Genomic DNA, 20,228 nt, shown 5'->3' with positions numbered 1-20,228 from the left:
TTCTGTAATTACATCACACAGAGAAACTCACCCTAGAGAGGGGCAATATATTTTTTAGCCTAGTGAATGAATGTGTTTTTATCTGGTTTTGTATCTGTTTGCATTTGTTTATGTATGCTCACAGGTCTCTTTGATGGATACCACCTTGTTATGTTCAGTCTGGTTTTTGGCAGTGAGCAGAAGTCTTGCTCAGATGGCTGTGCTGAGAAATGTATACTGAGATATGGTTGTTTGCATAGGCTTTGGTCATGCTTTGAGTTAGGTATTTTGTTCAATCTCTGTTATTAGGGCTAGGCCCACTCATTGGCAAAGATGGGGAACACCTGTTTTTGTTAGTGGCGTTTGAAGTGCTGTGTTTGTTATCTTTTTGTGAAGGGCCCTGCAAAAGATGACAAACTCTGCCTTCATCTTAAAACAAAAAGAGGAATTGTGGGAATTAGGCCTATATGAAGTCTGAACGAGCAGTGCTGTAGGCACTGTAGTTAGATCTAGGGCATATCTTTTGTATCATATTCTAAAATTAGTAGCTCTTAAGCACAATAGACAATGGAAGCAGATCATAGCAAGGGAGTGCGGTGAAAACATCCAAATTCCTGAGAATTATAGAGTGAATCCAGAACAGTGGGAGTCTGAGAAAAAAATATTGGGCAAATAGGTGAGCACAATGGAAAGCAGGAGCTAATCAGGGCTGTCATTTTTTTTCTATGTGGGGATAGAGCCTGGCCTGCTATTCCTTCATGTATAAAGGGAGGACCCCATAGTTTAGGGCATCTTTCCCTGTTAACTGCAAACACATCTACGATTCTACAGCACCAATTACCACACAGAGTCCGCTGAAAATGCAATGCACGTGCATTCTCCCGTGACCGTGATGATCGCCTGGATTTTTTGATCTTTTGGACAACTATTCACTTCTGCTTCTACCACAAGGCCACGGGTGTGAAGATTTCAAGGGTATGTGTTGCATGAATCTGTCTGATCATGCAGAATCATCACATGCCAGTATCCAGCACTTGAAAGATGATGTACCAAGGCTCAAAGAAGAAGACAGATGGGATTGGCTTGACAAGATCTTTGGAGAATGGGGACTAACAGGATGGCTTAGAAGCCTGGTTGAAATGATTGCATATACACTTGTTTTCTTGATGATCACTGTATTTTTACCATGTGTAGTGCAGTGTGTATGAGGCATGATCAGTAGTGCGACATTTAAAAAGAAAGGGGGAGATGTCAGGATTTGAGCAGAATTGAGCAGTCTGAAATAAGGGAAGTAATAAGGGTAACATTAGGTCATTCTGATAAGGAGGCACAGCTGCAGGGAATTGGCCTTGGGAGGGCTGGCAGAGACTGCTATCTGGGAAAGCTAGTTGTAGTTAGCTGCATGAGGGGGATCAAAGGGGGCTGGTGGGTTAGATCTGCCTCTACATGTGTGGACAGCCCATACTGCTGTTATACGACCTATCAGAATTATACACGTTGTATTGGCCACTATACAAGCATCACTCTTAGCTTCAATAAACGGCATCGACCATAAACATCATATTGATGTCTAAATGTGTCATGCTGGTTCCCCGCACGGATTCTGAGGAATGCATATGCAGCAGTGGCCAAAGTGTAGGACCCTGCACTTGGCCTTGTTAAATCTCATCCCATTGGCCTCTACCCACCGATCCAGTCTGTCTAGGTCCCTCTGCAGGGCTCTCCTACCTTCCAACACATCAACACCTGCTCCTAGCTTGGTGTCATCTGGAAATTACTGATGCTGGACTCAATCCCCTCGTCCAGGTCATCAATAAAGATGTTGAACAAGACAGTGGCCCAGCACTGATCCTTGAGGAACACCACTAGTGACTGGATGCCAACTGGATGTGGCACCATTCACCACGACTCTCTGGGCCTGGCCTTCCAGCCAGTTCTTGACTCATATAGAGTGAATCTATCCAAGCCACAAGCTAACAGCTTTGTCAGGAGCTTGTGTCATGGAGGGCCTGTAGGCCTGAAAAGAGGCTTCTTTATGCCTATACATGCCTGGACATGTTTTTCTGCCAGGACCCCTGGTTGTAAACAGGTTGTGTAAGCCACACACACCCAGCCCATGTCTCCCTGGGGCAAATCCATGTGATCCCCATATTTGGGAAAGTCCAGGCAAGTAGCCTTCTGCCTTTTATGGTAAGGTTTGGCTTACTGCCAACCTGATTGGTCACTCCAGTGGCCAAAGAGGCCATTAATCTCGACCCACAGTCAATAAAGAGAGGTGCACAGATAGACATGTGCTCAGCCCTCTCTGACTCACCCACATGGCACAGACCCTGCAAGGCTCAGGCATAGCTCTGACCCTACCCGAAGCTCAGCTCGGACTACATCGCAGCGCCCTGCTGCTCTGACTCACCTGCAAGGCTCAGACAGAGAGTCTGACCCTCACTTGCAGCTCTCTGAGGCTCAGACCTCATGCTTTGATTTAATTGCAGCTTACCTGCCTGTGTACCTTAGATGCAGAGCTCATTTAAGCCTGCACAGTTATATAAAAGGAGCCTATAGCCTCCTAATCCAGCTGAGCATTTCTGCAGGCTATATTGCTATCAGGACCTGATCGTGCATTGATTTACCTATGGAGCTTAGACTCCCAGCAGCCGAGCACACTTTGCATGCCTGCTGCTTATTGCCTGATAAAAGCCATTGCCGCTGAGAGAACCAGGTAGCAGACTCGGGATTGTCTGCTAACACACACACACAGCCTGCTACCCGTGTGAAGGAACCGTGCCAGAGACTGCACTGACATTCTCCTGCTCCTGAAGTCCTGCCAAGCTGATATCCCTGGACACAGCATCCAGAAGAAGGCAGCAGCATCAAAGGCAGAGATCATCCCTCGCCAGGAGAACAAAGGTTAGAACCTAAGACCCCAGAGACTGGGAAGATTTATCATCTCCCCTCAAGCCAGGAAGATTCTAGCCTCAAAGAGTCCACAGACAGATCCCCTGAAGTCTGGACACTAGGCACAGGCTGTGACACAGCCCCAGAGGGTGATTAATAATTAATAACACTTGTGAGTAAAGCTTTGATACCTCTGTAATATAAGTTGCCTCTGCCATAGAGCAGAAAGAGTTTCAGTCCACTCTGCTGGGCAAATAGCACAAAGATCCCAAGCACCATCAAGCTGCAGGGGAAACTCCTCTCTCTGTTTATAGTTTGAATATTTGCTAGTTAAATAACTAATTCCCTGTATATATTTTGTCCTAAATTGTTTTCATAACCGTGGATTGAATATAAATATTAATATACAGTGTTTGGGGGTGGCAAGAGTTCATAGATATTAAATTTAACAAATTATATTTTTATATAGAATTTATATAGCTTCAAATTAATTTCTCACCTCCGCCAAATAGGCATAGGTACAGAAATCCCCCTTCATGACAGCTTGTTGTGGCAGATGGTGTCAAAGGCTTTGCTCATGTCCAGGTAGACTACATCCACAGCCTTTCCGACATTCACCAGGTGGGTAACCTGATCAGGCAAGACCTGCCCTTCCTAAACCCATGCTGGCTGGGCCTGATCCCTTGGCCATCCTGTAGGTGATTTGCAATGGCACTCAAGATGACCTGTTCCATCACCTTGCCTGGCACTGAGGTCAGGCTGACAGGTCTGCAATTTCCCGGTTCCTCCCTCTGGCCCTTCTTGTGGATGGGCATCACATTGGCCAGCTTCCTGTCTCCAGGAACCTGTCCAATGAGCCAGGATTGTTGATGAATGATGGAGAGTGGCTTGGCCAGCTCAGCTGCCAGCTCTCTCAGCACCCTAGGATGGATTCCATCTGGTCCCATAGACTTGTGAGGATCCAAATGACTCAGCAGGTCCCTTACTTTTCTCCTGGATTACAGGGGGGCCATACTGGTCCCTGACTCCATCTGCCACTTCTGGAGTCCAGTTGTCCTGGAGACAACCTGTCCCACTATTGAAGATTGAGGCAAAGAAGGTGTTAAGCACCTCTGCCTTTTCCTCAACCTTTGTCACTATATTCCCCTCTCCATCTAATACTGAGTGGAGGTTGTCCTTGCCCCTTCTTTTGCCAGACTTTTCAGTCATGCCCAGTAACAAAACAAGATGCAATGGGCACTACCAGCACAGGTTGCCAAGTCCAAACATACCAATACTATTTATTATCAGTTTTCAAGGCAATGCAAACTTATTCTTTGGTATGGAATATGGCCTTCAATAGTTATTCTAAAATTATGCACTTTCAGAAAAACACTGTTTTCTTTTTAACTACTGAAATAAGTGCTATAGAACTCTGGACTTGTTACCTCTGACAGACCCACATAAAGAAATAACTTCACACTACATTGAGACAAAACACTTTTTACTTTCACTCAAACCATGTTTATTTATTATTTCTCTACCCAGCTCTCTTCAATTGTTTTTTCTCACTAATGTTGCCTCAACTGATACCAAGACTGACCATAAGAATGTGCCTACTGCAGGTAGGATTTTTGTTTTTACAAGATGGTATTTTGACAACTTAGCTCATCTTGTAAGGTTAATACCTTTTGAACTGATAATCACTGCTAAAAATTAAAAATCATCATATGGTAATACCTACACAATTCATATTTTCATAACACCATTTCTTACTGTCATCAACCTCTGACAGTGAGCTTTGCAGACAGGGTAGACAGTGCAGAGAAAAAGACCAAAAGACACAGAGAATTGTCCACTATTTCCTAGCATCCTGTGCCTCCCATCTACCATTAAGCTACAGCATAAACATGCTGCTTCTATACTCAAAAGCACACACTGAACAATTGTTAAATCCATCTCACTCAGGATTATGGGGCTAGCATTACCTTACACAGTATTTGTGTGCCTCCTGTACACCAAGGACAGAATTGGAACAGCGGCAGGATATGTGATGACTGGCTAACATGTCCATATAGTGCTCGAAAAGGACAGCCCAATAAAGGAATTCTGAATTCCCTGATCCCATTGGTTGGTCTATGTCACCCATTTGACAAAGCCATGCCCTGCTTTCTGCCACCCTGCCCAATAACCATGGCTACATAAAAGCCTTTGCACTCACAGATATTAATTTATCAATATTGAACTAAACTTATTGGATTTGCTGTTTTTACATTAATTACTGAGCATGTTGTCACAACACAAATAATTGCACTACTGATCTGTATTTATCAATGTACCTATATTTGGCAATAGCTTGTTTATCTGTGAAGCTGTTGGTCTGTCAGCTGTTACTGTATACTGAACCTGTAACTTGACTGTGTCACTGTAGGCCCTTATAAGGATCAAAGATAAGTGTTTATCATACATTGAGATTTTAAGTATTTTAATTACAAGAATCTGTCACATATTGCCACTGCTAGAAATTGTGTTAAAATGTATTTCCATTTCCTGATGTACTTGGAAAAGAAAAAAGGAACTTAAATGTGTCAGGTATTTAATTATAATACTAAGGTGGCAGATCTTTGTTCTTTTAATAAGAATTCAATTCCATAAAAGCAGATGGTATGACTACAAAGAAAGGAAGCTTCCAAAAATAAAACATCGGGACTTGAAAGGATAAAACTTACTATCAACATGTGGCTAATTTAAATGACTTAGCTGAGAATAGTAACAATCTATTACAATAGATGCATGAAAAAGGTTTCTAACTCAACAAACAAAAAAAAGTTGTCTAAAAATAAAGTCACAATAGTCACAAATAAAATACAGTTAAGTACATAGAAGTATAAGTTTCTGGACACATTCTTTACTCTATTAAATATCTAAGCAGTGAGATCAAGTAACTGCAAGAGCTAATACTCAACTATGATTATGCTAGTCCTGCAAAGATTTCAATGCCCCCTTTGTCTTAATAAGGTAAGTAGCCTCATAGACCAATACAGAAAAACAGGGCCTTCAGTCTTCCTCTTCGAAAATGCTTTTTATCAGAAATTTTTCATCCTTTCATCTTTTATGACAGTTAATCATTATGCTATCATTAATTACAAGACAATACTCTGACAGCGAAATCCATTCACATTCATGAAAGTAGTAACAATTGCTTAGTATCAAATACATGATCATTATCCCTCTTTCTAAAAATATTTCAAAACCCTACTTTCTGAGAAACATAAGAGTACTTTTTCTGTTAGAACTGGTTATCTTTCAAAGAGAAAACCAGAGAAATCACTCTGACTTAATACACGATATTGAAAAAGTAACTTTATCTTTATGTGCTTCTATTTCCCTCATCAGTCTTTAAACTGTCTGATTATACTACTAGCTCTTTATGGAACTTTAAAGCTAGTTAAACACTGCCATCACAAAGTCTTATTCTTTATTAACTTCCACGAAAATAATTTAGAAGGGAAAAAAATAGTAGAAAGCCTGTCAAGGTTAGAGAGATTACTATTAAAAAAACCAAAACAACCCACAGTTTACCTGCTCTTTACAACTGCAACGGCTTCCAAAATCTTGGAAATACCCGGGATAACACAGAAGTTAACTCTCTGAAACTGGAGTTATGTGACAAGGTAAAAATGAACCCAAATTCAGATGGGTTTTCAGATTAACTTTGACCTATACCGTCAATGTATCTGCCATCCTTTATCTTGAAACCCTGTGATTTTCTATACTTAATGTTACTGCAGGAATAACTTATTTCTAGGTACCAACCTAAGCAATTCAAACCTTTGACACGGTTTCATTTTTGGGAGAACAAGTACCTGCTTGAGGGCTGTTCCATACAAGCTTCGCAACCTTTTTACGTACGTCTGCAGATTTCATTGTTAAATCCAAAGGTTGTTTAGAGTACTTGTTAGTTACATGAAGTCTCTATAACAGTCTTTGATTTTAGGTCACAAAATATAAACACAGAACTGCTCTGCTTCCAGTACAAAATTCTTTACGTAACTATCACTGTAGGAATTACGATTAACCTAATGGAAGGATAAGTATAAAGCCTTAATGAAAACGTACAGTTTGTTTTTAATTGCCTATTCTCCCCAAACACAGCCTTATTAAATACTTCTACAATACTTCCAAAGAAGTTTGACACACTTCACACTGAAAAAAGGTGGAAGCCCAACGCCACGCTCCCCTCTGCGACGCTCCCTCCTCCCTGCGGGGAAACTGCCCATCGGTGGCGGGCGCTCGGCGGAGCACAGAAGCGTTGCTACTCACTGGTTCATAGGGGGGGCGCTGAGCAGTATGGCCACCTCCTCCTCTTCATACTCTGGACCATCCAACGAGTCGCCTTCGTCCATCGTCCCCAGTCCCCCGATCAAGGAAGGTGGTTGTGGCGGCAGCGGGGGAAAGGCGACAATGCTGAGTTTTGGTGGGGGAAGCACCCTTCCGGACACCTCCGTCCCCCGTGTCTGGCCAGTTGGTGTCACAACGCTACAGTCTCCAGACAACAGAGGGGCAGGCCCCGAGCCTAGTCCCAGGAGTCCTACCGCGGAGCACAAAGCCGGGCCGCAGGCGCCTGAGCTGGCTCCCCCCCCGGAGCCTACCAGGAAGTGGCCCTGCGGCCCCAGCTCCTTGTCCCGGCATAAGGCGGGGTAATGTTCCGAATCAGCTCCCACCATCCCGGTGGAGGTAACCAAGGTGCTCTCCTCAGCCCCGGCCTCAGCCGCCATTATGTTGAGCCTCCCCACCCACCACGCACTGGGGAGGTGGCAACGACTTCCCCCTCCCCGCGCCTCCGCCTGCAAGGAGCAGAGGCGAGACAAAGACTTCTCCAGCGGGGACAGGCTCCGAACAATGGCCGTCTGCACACCTAAATTAACTTTATAAGGCCCCAACACTACTACTTTATTACCCTGCAACCACGAAAGGAGCAACTCCTGCAGAGACACAGCTCCACAGTCAGACACCACACCCCCAAAAAGCAGCGAAAACGTGTGATTACATGAACAGAGCAAAGAGGGAGGGACAGAAAAGACCATATTTATGAGCCGCACCTGCGCGTTTATTATCTCATGGAGGGAGTAGGTTAGCAGTAGCTCGCGGAGCGCGAGATGGCCAGGGAGGCGGGGAGCAGATCTGGGTGGGAGACGGTGCCACAGACTCCAGCTATTGGGGTAGGGCTGGCCGGAGACCGAGAGGAAATCGGTTTCCTTACCCAGCCACCATATACACGATGATGAAGGTCTCGCTGAATATTCAAGTGCTTATTCAGGCAGCGGTGTGCGTCCGGTAACAAGTGAGGGCTTCCTGGTGCGTTAGTTTCTGGTTAAAATTGGATAGTATTCTGACAGGATTTAGTCAGGAGTACTTTTTGGTACTTGGATCCACACTTTCTCAGCAAACTGGAAGTTACTGTTTGTATAGTGGTTTGAAAGCACTGCATAAGAGCCTAGATGCAAAAGAACCCAGAAAGATCCAAAAGATCAAGCATTAATTCACTACTAGTGGGCCTGCCTGTCTTCAAGCAGGATGACAACACTGATCACTGAGATGGGCTTTCATATAGCATGGTGACTGGCTGCCAGGTGAAAACATTCTAAAACTCCCCCCTCCATCAACAAGATAGGGAGAAAATACAAAAACCTTTGTGATTTAAAATAAGGACAAGGGACACCACTCACAAATTACCATCACAGGCAAAACAGATTCAACATAGGGAAATTAATTTACTTTATTACCAACTAAACAGAGTAGGATAATGAGAAATAAGAACAAATCTTCCCCCTACTTCTCCCTTCTTCCCAGACTGTCATAGTTTAACCCCAGCTGGCAGCTAAGCACCACATAGCCACTCTCTCACTCCCCCCCAGAGTGGGATGGTGTCATGGAGGGTAGCAGAAGCCCTTAGCAGGCCTCCCTGCTGTAAAAGTTTCAATGTCTCACATTAATGCCAAGAGCATCGTAAAACCAAAACAGTCCTTCAGCCCCATGAGAAAGTCTCTCCCTAGTTGAGATAAAAGGTAAACAATGGCCACTGTTTTGGCTAGGGGGAACAGCAGTTCTCATGCCCGCTCGACACCTGGTGTGGGCCGAGCTTTGGGTGATCCTACAGGTTGTTTTGGTAAGAACTGTCCAATTATATAGGTTAATTGTAATTTTGTGCCAATCTGCAAGAATAACGTAAAATAGCCTGGACTGGAGGGTTACACCTCTTTTGAACATTATAAAAATGGTGTGCCTTCCTGGATCGGGGCGCTTGCTGGCTTGAGCTTGCTGGTACCTGCTCCTACCGCTCGCTCGCTAGCCTGCCTGCCTGCCTCGCTCCTGCCGTGGTGCCCTCACGTTCCTGATCGGCCCTGCCCGACGAGGGGCTCGCAGAGGCCTGAAACCTGCTTGGGCCCGATCCTGACGAACAAAGGGACACCGCCCAAAACCTTCGAACTTTGCTGAACTGAACTACGAACAGTGAGTAAATTGGAGGAAGAACTCTTTACCTAAAGACTGAGTAACTTTAAAGACTCAAAGGAACTCTAAAGAAATCACAGACTCTCTTTTATCTGCTATTTTCTGAACTGTTATTTTACAACTTCAATCCAAAAGAACTCACGTGGCGAATTTAGTTCGGGAGGGGGATCTCCGTGTTTGAGCAATAAATCACTTGAAAATCCACAAGTGAGTCTCCACGTATTTTCCCCATGTGATAAATATATAGAATCATATGTTTGATCCGATCAATTCGTGGCAAGAGGTCACAGACAAGGAGGAAGGGGGGGTTGAATGTAACTGCATTCCTGCTTGCACCACCATCTCAATAAGCTTAAAGATAAGAGTAATTAGATTGACAAAGGAGGGAGGCATGTGGAAGAGATAGTCTTTTGCATATTTAAATGGCAATGCATTCCTCCTGGTGCCACCTTTCCTGTATGAGCAAATAGAAGAACCAGGACTTTGAAGTTCATGAGGAAGACACTTAAGCAAGACCCCTTACTTCATCAAACATTACCAGAGGGACCACCGGATAAAAGGAGGCCTGTGTGGAAGAGACATCTCACATTCCTAAGAACTGATAAAGAAAACCCAACCTTTTCTTAGAACTTAGTAAATATGTAATAGAATAGGGTATAAAAAGAGAAAGCTGAAGGCAAAGGGTGTGCGTTGGGGTAGATCAGAGTCTCTCCTCGCACCCAGGCCTGTACATTGCTTGATTCCTGCAACTTTATTAAAGCCTTAACTTGCATGAACGCCAGTTTGTGCCTGTTATTTATGACGCCCACAACCTCCCAAACTACCTTCCTTGACAAATTGGCGACGAGGATGGGATTGTAACCGTAGAATAACTACAGATTTATGGCAGAAAATATCATGATGGAGCAGCAACAGCTGCAGCCACAGGCTATGGCAGCTGAAGCAGAGTCTGAGTCTGCCACAGTGGAGGCAGTAGCAGATGATCCAGTTGTTAAGTTGATGTCTGTTTTTGAGATTGCTCACATACGAAAGACTATGGATGCACTTGCAAATGATACCATGAAACAGGTCACCGATAATTTAATAGATATGGTTATTATGCTATATAAAGCTTTCCAAGACGTGGAAGGAATAGATAAAGAAAATCTTCTTGTGCTGGCAGTAGGCTTAATTCGAGCTCAAGATAAAGTAGATGAATTGGAGTATGAGTTGAAACAGGCGAGTGACGAAGGAGACAAGTTAAGGAGAGAAGTTGATTATCTCGATAAACAGCGAAAATGTTGGAGGCAGATCGGCCAGAAGGCAAGACAACAGGTTGAGGAGTTGAAAGCTGAGAATAGCAGGTTGAGTAGCGAGATTAATCGCGTGAACGTACCCGCGGTTACCGATCAACGACTTCGGGAGTTGGAGGAGAGGCTAGAGGGGAAGTTTCTCCAAGCCTTTCAAGAATTACAGCTGCGAATGTTGCCATCGCAGTCCCCGCAGCCGCGCGTAGGGCAGCAGGGCCCAGAGGCGCTGTCGCTGCAGCAGTCCCCGGCACGGCCGGCACCCGTCCCTCTGCCGCGGACCTCAATTCGGCGGACATCTCAGCCTGTGCCACCGCCGCTCTCTCCACAGATAACTGTTTTGCCTTCTCAGTCCCTGCCGCAAGCCCAGCCGGCTCCGCCGCCAGCGGCTCCGATACCGTCTCAGCCCATGCCACAGCTGCCCCCACAGCCGCAAACGGCTCAGCAGCCCGTGCCGACGTCGCTTTTGCAACCAGTTTTGCCAGTCCCGATGCCTTCTCAGCCTCAGGCAACGGCTCAGCCGCAATTAGCGATGTCTTTTCAACCGATTTTGCCTCAGCAGGTTCCGTTGCAGGTTCTGATTCCGCAGGCCATGCTGACGTCCATCCCGGTTAAACAGCCCGCGCCGCAGACGCCATCTTCTTCGCAGCCACGCCCGCAGGCGCCATTACGGAGCGACAAGGACAGCGCGCCTGCGCAGCCCCACTCCGAGCCGTCACCCGCAATTGCGTCAGTGAGCAGTGACACGGAAGTGGAGGAGATAACCGACAGCATGAGGAACGCATCTGTCAATCCCGTTTTCAAGACAGAAACCGTTATAGGACCACGAGGACAGCGCACCACGACTCAGAAAACTCGACCATACACCGCATTGCAGAAGCAGGACATAAGGGAAAGGTATTCCCGATTGCCTAACGAGACTATAACTGATTATGTTTATAGACTTATAATGAATGATGCTGAATCTGTAATTTTGTCTCTTGAAGAGGTAAAGGGATATTGTTGGGGACCTGAAGTGTTTCTAGGGAATGGTCCCGAGGGTGAGCTTGCATTGAGTTCTAGAATACTTTATTGGGCTGGTGCTTATCATCCTTCGGAGAGAGATGAGGTAATCAGATGTCGTATTTCAAATTGTGATCAGTTAGTTGAAACAATCACAAAGCTGGCTTGTATACAGGCCATGGATAATCGTGGAATTAACCCAAATCCTATGAGTCTCCCAATTGAACCAAATAGGCTTCATCCTTTGGTAAAAGGTTTGCCAGGAATTTTGAGAACTGTGTGTGAGGCTAGAAGGGAGCATATTGAGAAAGCGATACAAGAAAAGGTAAGAACAGGAGATAACACATTAAACCACACTACGTGGGGAGAACTCCTAGAAGAATTAATGTTTAAAGGGCGAAATCTAGGTTATACTGATACCACACCTTTACATCCATCCTGGTACAAATCAAGAACATTTGACCGAAGGAGCAAACCTCCACATGGAAAGAAGCCAGAAGTGAGGTATGCCAAAGCTTATGGTGGTCCAGAAAGCCCTGTGGGAAGCCCCAGGACGAGCCCACGGTCGAGCCCCAGGGGGAGCCCTGAGATCAACCGTCGCTCTAATTCGAGAACATTCTGGGGGCGGAATTCCTATTATGGGCAAGGTGACTACCCGAAGAAGAGACTGGTGGAGTATGACCCCATGAAGACTGAAATTGGTGCTATGGGTAAAGCCATCATTGATGAAATGAAAAAACTATTAGGCCAGGATGGAAATAAGACAAAACAGGGACGCAAGAGGGGTTCCAGAAACACCTCTCCCAATAAGTCAGGTCAATCTGATCAGCAAAGGGCTAAAAACAAGTCAAAAAACTAGAAGCAGCGATGAATGCTTCAGGCCACACTCATCGCTTCGTTTCTGCTTGTCAGTGGTCTGAAAAACCTGAACCCTTCATTATGATTCCAACAGGACCAGATAGAACTGCTGTTAAGTACCTAATAGACACAGGTGCACAAATTACTGTGTTGAATGAGCAATTGGCAAAACGCCTCAGAATTCTGCCATCTAGTAAGAAGATAAAAATAACAGGTGTAACAGGACAGCCTGACATATGCCACTTGGCTAAAACGAAACTATGGTTGCCTGGGGAGAAGAGAAGTACCCTGGTAGAAGTAGCATTAGCTGATTGTCGATATAATATTCTCGGATTTGATGTTTTAGCAGGTAGAAGGTGGCATCTTCCAGATGGAACATTATGGAGCTTTGGTGCTTATGAGGTGAGAAATAAGAGGGGAAAATTAGTACATGCTCGTGTTCATTGGTTACAAACTGCTCCTCCTTTGCCAAAGTCGCACATTACCTGTGTTGCACAATATCCATTGCCAGCAGCAGCTAGGCAAGGTATTACTGAAGTGATAGCTGATCTTGAGAAGAGAAAGATCATCACCAGAACTCATTCTCCTTACAATTCACCTGTCTGGCCAGTCCGCAAACCAGATGGCCGATGGAGATTAACGATTGATTTCAGAAAACTTAATAGTAACACTCTTCCTCTCACTGCAGCAGTTCCTAGTCTCTCATCCACAGTAACAGCGATCCAAGCAGCCTCTCATGCCTGGATGGCGACTCTGGACGTGAAGGACATGTTTTTCATGGTACCACTAAGAGAAGAGGACAAACCGCAGTTTGCATTTACTTGGCAAGGTATTCAATACACATTCAACAGTCTCCCACAAGGGTACAAACACAGTGCAACTATTGCGCACAACACACTTGCAGCTTTGCTTGACACTGTTCAACTTCCTAAAGATGTTAAGGTGTATCATTACATTGATGACATCTTGGTGGGAGGGAATGACAAAGAACAAGTTGCTACAGTAGCTGAGAATATTCGAAAGCTGTTAACTGATAAAGGGCTAACTATTCCAAAGGAAAAGTGTCAAGGTCCAAGCCAGGAAGTTAAATTTTTGGGATCCTGGTGGATAGCAGGTGCAATATCTGTGCCAGAGGACACCCTTCAAGAAATTGAAAAGGGTCAGATACCCCAAAACAGGAAGGAGCTGCAACAATTGTTAGGTACCTTGGGTTACTGGAGAAAACACATCCCAGGTTTCTCTGTAATTGCTCGTCCTCTGTATGATTTGCTTAAGAAGCACAAAGTTTGGGATTGGACTCCACAACATTCTGAGAGCCTGAAAGTTCTCAAAGATGAAGTGAAGGCATATCAGAAGTTGGGGCCCTTGCACCCAAAAGACGCCCTAAGGGCTGAATGGGGTTTTTCCGAGAATGCCTCATACTGTGGAATTTTTCAGAGAGGACCCAATGGTCCCAGTAGAGCTCTTTTGTTTTCCTCAACAGCGTTCAAAGAGACTGAGACACGGTACTCGGAATGGGAAAAGGGGCTCCTTTCCCTAACTCGAGCTGTCAAAGAGGCAGAGAAGCTTCGCACTACACAAGACATTGTAGTGCAAGGCCCATTTCCTCTGCTAAAATCGATCCTCAAAGGATCTTCTCCACCAGAAGGAATTGCCCAAAAGGCCACTGTAAGAAAGTGGTATGCTTACCTAGAGGGAATCTCACAGCTTATGCCGCTGAGAGAAGGACCTACTAAGGTATCCAAATTACAGCAGCCCATCAACCCTGACAAGGCACTACTTGGTCAGCCATATAAGCCTTCTCCTGTTCAGGTGGCCCCAGAAATGACCGCAGACTCTGATAAATCAGGAGTATGGTTCACAGATGCATCTTCTCGGAGAGTGGGGTCAAAGTGGCGCTACAAAGCCGCTGCCTTGGAGATTGCTACAGGCCAAACCATCACTGAGGAGGGTGATGGCAGTGCACAGGTAGGGGAGTTGCGTGCTCTCATGCTAGCAGCAGAGCACGGAGCAACAACCTTTTACACTGATTCCTACTCTACATTCAAAGGTGCCTCTGAGTGGATTTGCCAGTGGGAAGCGTCCTGGCCTGCATCAGGAATGGTGTGGTCAGCAGGAGCAGGGAGGTCATTCTGCCCCTGTACTCTGCACTGGTCAGACCACACCTCGAGTACTGCGTTCAGTTCTGGGCCCCCCAGTTTAGGAGGGACATTGAGATGCTTGAGCGTGTCCAGAGAAGGGCGACGAGGCTGGTGAGAGGCCTCGAGCACAAGCCCTACGAGGAGAGGCTGAGGGAGCTGGGGTTGTTTAGCCTGGAGAAGAGGAGGCTCAGGGGTGACCTTATTGCTGTCTACAACTACCTGAAGGGTGGTTGTGGCCAGGAGGAGGTTGCTCTCTTCTCTCAGGTGGCCAGCTCCAGAACAAGAGGACACAGCCTCAGGCTGCGCCAGGGGAAATTTCGGCTCGAGGTGAGGAGAAAGTTCTTCACTGAGAGAGTCATTAGGCACTGGAATGGGCTGCCTGGGGAGGTGGTGGAGTCGTCGTCCCTGGGGCAGTTCAAGGCAAGGTTGGATGTGGCACTTGGTGCCATGGTCTAGCCTTGGGCACTGTGGTAGAGGGTTGGACTTGATGATCTGTGAGGTCTCTTCCAACCTTGGTGATACTGTGATACTGTGAATCAGTAGAAGGTTTCAAACGTGGAAGTTTGGAGGGCTGATGACTGGAAAAGACTATTAGAAATAGGCCGATCCAGATCTCTTGAAGTTGGTTGGGTTAAAGGGCATTCTAAACAGCAAACTCCAGCTGCAGCCTGGAATAATCAGGCAGATTTTCTGGTGAGAATAAACATAGTTGAAGATGAGAAAGATGAATGGTGGAGATTAGCTGAATGGCTACACATTAAAAGAGGCCATTCAGGAAAAGCAGACCTCTACTACGAGTGTAGATCCAGAGGATGGCCAATTTCTATGACTACCTGCGGGGAAATCATTTCAGCTTGTCCACAGTGTAAAGTTAGGCTTAGAACTGATCACCCCAACTTAGCTCCAGCACAACACATTAGAGAAGACAAGAAGCTATGGAGCACATGGCAAGTTGATTATGTGGGTCCATTTAAACCCTCACATGGGAAGAGATACATACTGGCGGGGGTGGAAGTAGTTTCAGGATTAGTCATGGCTACAGAAACTAGTGCTGCTACAGGAGCTCAAACTATTGAAGCTTTAAAGCAGTGGTTTAGTTTCTTGCCAATGCCAGAGTACATCCAAAGTGATAATGGATCTCACTTCACAGCGTCTTCTGTACAAGACTGGGCTAAGGGTGAGGGAGTCACATGGGTATTCCACACTCCCTATTATCCTCAAGCCAATGGTATTGTAGAGAGAACAAATGCTCTGAATAAGAAACATGCCATTGTATCTAAAGGTAACTGGGATAAACGTTTGCCATATGCAGTTTTCATCGTGAATAACCGATGGGGTAACTATGGTAGTCCTAAGATAAGAGCATTTTGTCCTGACAAGCCAGTGGAGAATGTCAACCATCCACCGGATAAGTCTCGACACCTTCAACAGTCATTACACAGGTTAAAGGTGGGACAACCAGTAATGGTAAACTTACCTTCAATCGGAGTTGTGCCTATGACCCTGTCAAAACCAAATGGGTTGTATGCATGGGAAGCAACTGATGTAAGTGGGAAAACTCATCGCATCAGTGTACGATGGATTCTCCCAGACTTCTGAATTGCTTTCGCATATACCAGGTTTTCTTGCTTTGTAAATATTCAATAAAGCTGTATGTTATTCAGGGGGTGGGCATATATAGGATTAATCTGTTTTAGGTTGTAGTAATGTTTATGTATTAGTATACTGTTTATATCTGTATAATAGTTAAGAATACTTGTATTTTGTTTTGTTTTCCGATTTTTGGCTTAATGTGAGCCAGGGGGTGGAGTATGTCATGGAGGGTAGCAGAAGCCCTTAGCAGGCCTCCCTGCTGTAAAAGTTTCAATGTCTCACATTAATGCCAAGAGCATCGTAAAACCAAAACAGTCCTTCAGCCCCATGAGAAAGTCTCTCCCTAGTCGAGATAAAAGGTAAACAATGGCCACTGTTTTGGCTAGGGGGAACGGCAGTTCTCATGCCCGCTCGACACCTGGTGTGGGCCGAGCTTTGGGTGGTCCTACAGGTTGTTTTGGTAAGAACTGTCCAATTATATAGGTTAATTGTAATTTTGTGCCAATCTGCAAGAATAACGTAAAATAGCCTGGACTGGAGGGTTACACCTCTTTTGAACATTATAAAAATGGTGTGCCTTCCTGGATCGGGGCGCTTGCTGGCTTGAGTTTGCTGGTACCTGCTCCTACCGCTCGCTCGCTAGCCTGCCTGCCTGCCTCGCTCCTGCCGCAGTGCCCTCACGTTCCTGATCGGCCCTGCCCGACGAGGGGCTCGCAGAGGCCTGAAACCTGCTTGGGCCCGATCCTGACGAACAAAGGGACACCGCCCAAAACCTTCGAACTTTGCTGAACTGAACTACGAACAGTGAGTAAATTGGTGGAAGAACTCTTTACCTAAAGACTGAGTAACTTTAAAGACTCAAAGGAACTCTAAAGAAATCACAGACTCTCTTTTATCTGCTATTTTCTGAACTGTTATTTTACAACTTCAATCCAAAAGAACTCACGTGGCGAATTTAGTTCGGGAGGGGGATCTCCGTGTTTGAGCAATAAATCACTTGAAAATCCACAAGTGAGTCTCCACGTATTTTCCCCACAACCTCCCAAACTACCTTCCGTGACAGATGGGAGTGAATCAGAAAAGTGAGAAAACTTGTAGGTTGAGATAAAGACAATTTGATAGGGAAAGGAAAATCCATGTGTGTAAGAAAAGCAAAGCAATGCACCACTTACCACCAGGCAGGTGTTCAGTCATTTCCAGGAAAGCAGCACTCCACCATACGTAATGGTTACTTGGGAAGGCAAATAACATCACTCCAAACATCACCCCCTTCCTTCTCCTTCCTCCAGCCTTATATGCTGAGTATGACATCATATAGTACAGAATATCCATTTGGTCAGTTGAGGTCAGCTGTCCAGCAGTCCTTTCCATGGGGTGTAGTTTGTTAGGAATCACGTTCGGTGGAGCGCTATGGGAAGATGACTCTTTGTTCACCAATATGGTTAGATGGTCAAATCCACTTTCTTTCCGTGATACAGTGACTTATATGCATTCTAGCAAGAGGCGTGCTCAGCTTAAGATTGGTTACAGTCAGAGGGTCCAGAGTTACATGTAAGGTGTGCATAGGTTAACTTATCACAACATTCTAAGGGTCAGCCTCCCAGACCACCCACTCCAGCCCCCTTGGTTATCTAGTCTCTGCCCACTGCAGCTGTGTGTGGGGTGCTCAGTTGTTTACATCTCGATTTCCTAGCCTCGCTGGGAACCAAGGACGTTCTCAGCGCCAGTTACCCATGTTTATGACTTTATGTCCTCGACTGGTGAGAAATTCTTCCACAGTAGTTCTTGAAGAATAGATTGCTCCAGGGTAGGTGTCCCATGGGGCCATGGTTCCTGCCAGAAAACCTGCTCCAGCATGGGTTTCTGTTGGAGAAATTCTTGCTAGCAAAGGACACAGAAATGATAAACATGAGCAACCCATGCTGGGAGTGTCCTTGAATCCATCTTGGGAGTTAAGATACCAGGCACAGGGTAGCACCCCCCACATGCAGCTGCAGGGGGTGGAGTGGCAGCTGCAGGTGGGCAGAGTTTAGCCAGCCCCAGAGGCTGACCCTCAGATTGTTATGGTATACTGACCTATCCATGCCTTATATGTAACCCTGTACCCTCTATATGTAACTAGTCTTGGTGAAGCACGCCTCTTGCTAGAATACATATAAGTCTCTGCATCACGGAAATAAAGCAGACTATGACCATCTAACCGTATTGGTGAACAAAGAGTCATTTTACCCAGGTGCTCCACCGGTTTACGCTAATAGGTTTCTTTCCATGAGCTGTGGTTCCTGCCAGGAGCTTACTTCATCATGGGCTCTCCATGAGCTGCAGCTACCATTAAGGCACATCTACATGCTCTGGTGTGGAATCTTCCATGGACTGCATGGGCACAGCCTACGTCTCCATGATCTTAGAATCATAGAATCAGTCAGGGTTGGAAAGGACCACAAGGATCATGCAGTTCCAACCCCCCTGCCATGGGCATGGACACCCTACCCATAGATGAGGCTGGCCAGAGCCCCATCCAGCCTGGCTTTAAACACCTCCAGGGATAGGGCCTCAACCACCTCCCTGGGCAACCCATTCCAGGCTCTCACCACTCTCATCATGAAGAACTTCCTCCTCATGTCCAGTCTGACTCTCCCCACCTCCAGCTTTGCTCCATTCCTCCTAGTCCTGTCACTCCCTGATATCCTGAAAAGTCCTTCCCCAGCTTTTTTGTAGCCTCCCTTCACATACTGGAAGGCCACAAGAAGATCACCTTGGAGCCTCCTCTTCTGCAGACTGAACAGCCCCAACTCCTTCAGTCTGTCCTCATAGGAGAGGTGCTCCAGCCCTCTGATCACCCCAGTGTCCCGTCTCTGGACACACTCCAGCATGTCCACATCCTTCTTGTAATGGAGGCTCCAGAACAGGTTACAGTACTCCAAGTGAGGTCTCACCAGAGCAGAGTAGAGGGGGAGAATCACCTCCCTCGACCTGCTAGCCACACGTCTCCTGATGCAGCCCAGGATCTGGTTGGCCCTCTGGGCTGCAAGTGCACACTGCTGGCTCATGTTGAGCTTCTTGTCCACCAGCACCCCCAAGTCTCTCTCCTCGGGGCTGCTCTCCAGACAGTCACTGCCCATCCTATATTTGTGCTTGGGATTGCCCCGAGCCAGATGCAGAACCCTGTACTTGGTCTTGTTGAACCTCCTGAGGTTGGCTTGTGCCCACCTCTCCATCCTGTCCAGGTCCCTGTGGATGGCATCCCTTCCCTCCAGTGTGTCTGCTGCACCATACAGCTTGGTGTCATAGAATCACAGAATCAACCAGGTTGGAAGAGACCTCCAAGATCATCCAGTCCAACCTATCCCCCAGCACTATCCAGTCAACTAGACCATGGCACTAAGTGCCTCATCCAGTCTTTTCTTGAACACCTCCAGGGACAGCAACTTCACCACCTCCCTGGGCAGCCCATTCCAATGCCAATCACTCTCTCTGTGAAGAACTTCCTCCTAACATCCAGCCTATACTTCCCCCAGCACAACTTGAGACTGTGTCCCCTTGTTCTATTGCTGGTTGCCTGGGAGAAGAGGCCACTCCCCACCTGGCTACAACCTCCCTTCAGGTAGTTGTAGACAACAATGAGGTTACCCCTGAGCCTACTCTTCTCCAGGCTAAACAACCCCAGCTCCCTCAGCCTCGCCTCATAGCGTTTGTGTTCCAGGCCTTTCATCAGCTTTGTTGCCCTTCTCTGGACACGTTCCAGCACCTTAACATCTCTCTTGAATTGAGGAGCCCAGAACTGGACCCAGTAGTCAAGGTGTGGCCTGACCAGTGTTGAGTACAGGGGAAGAATAACCTCCCTCGTCCTACTGGCCACACTGCTCCTGATGCAGGCCAGGATGCCATTGGCTCTCTTGGCCACCTGGGCACACTGCTGACTCATCTTCCACCTACTGTGCACCAGTACCCCCAGGTCCCTTTCTTCCTGGCTGCTTGTGCTAAT

General features: G+C 46.3%; 1 protein-coding gene across 1 annotated transcript in view; it reads right to left on the bottom strand.

Moving 5' to 3' along the window:
* LOC135173800 (ras GTPase-activating protein 1-like) overlaps positions 1–7,577 on the bottom strand; it is a 253,143-nt gene extending 245,566 nt beyond the window's left edge. The window contains 1 exon segment of the mRNA XM_064140961.1: positions 7,174–7,577. Coding sequence (XP_063997031.1) covers positions 7,174–7,577 — 404 coding nt within the window.
* Between the last annotated feature and the right edge of the window lie 12,651 nt (positions 7,578–20,228).

Source organism: Pogoniulus pusillus, assembly GCF_015220805.1.
Source record: "Pogoniulus pusillus isolate bPogPus1 chromosome W unlocalized genomic scaffold, bPogPus1.pri SUPER_W_unloc_2, whole genome shotgun sequence".
Lineage (NCBI taxonomy): Eukaryota > Metazoa > Chordata > Aves > Piciformes > Lybiidae > Pogoniulus > Pogoniulus pusillus.
Note: the sequence above shows the minus strand (reverse complement) of the source record. Positions and strands in the feature narration are given on the sequence as shown.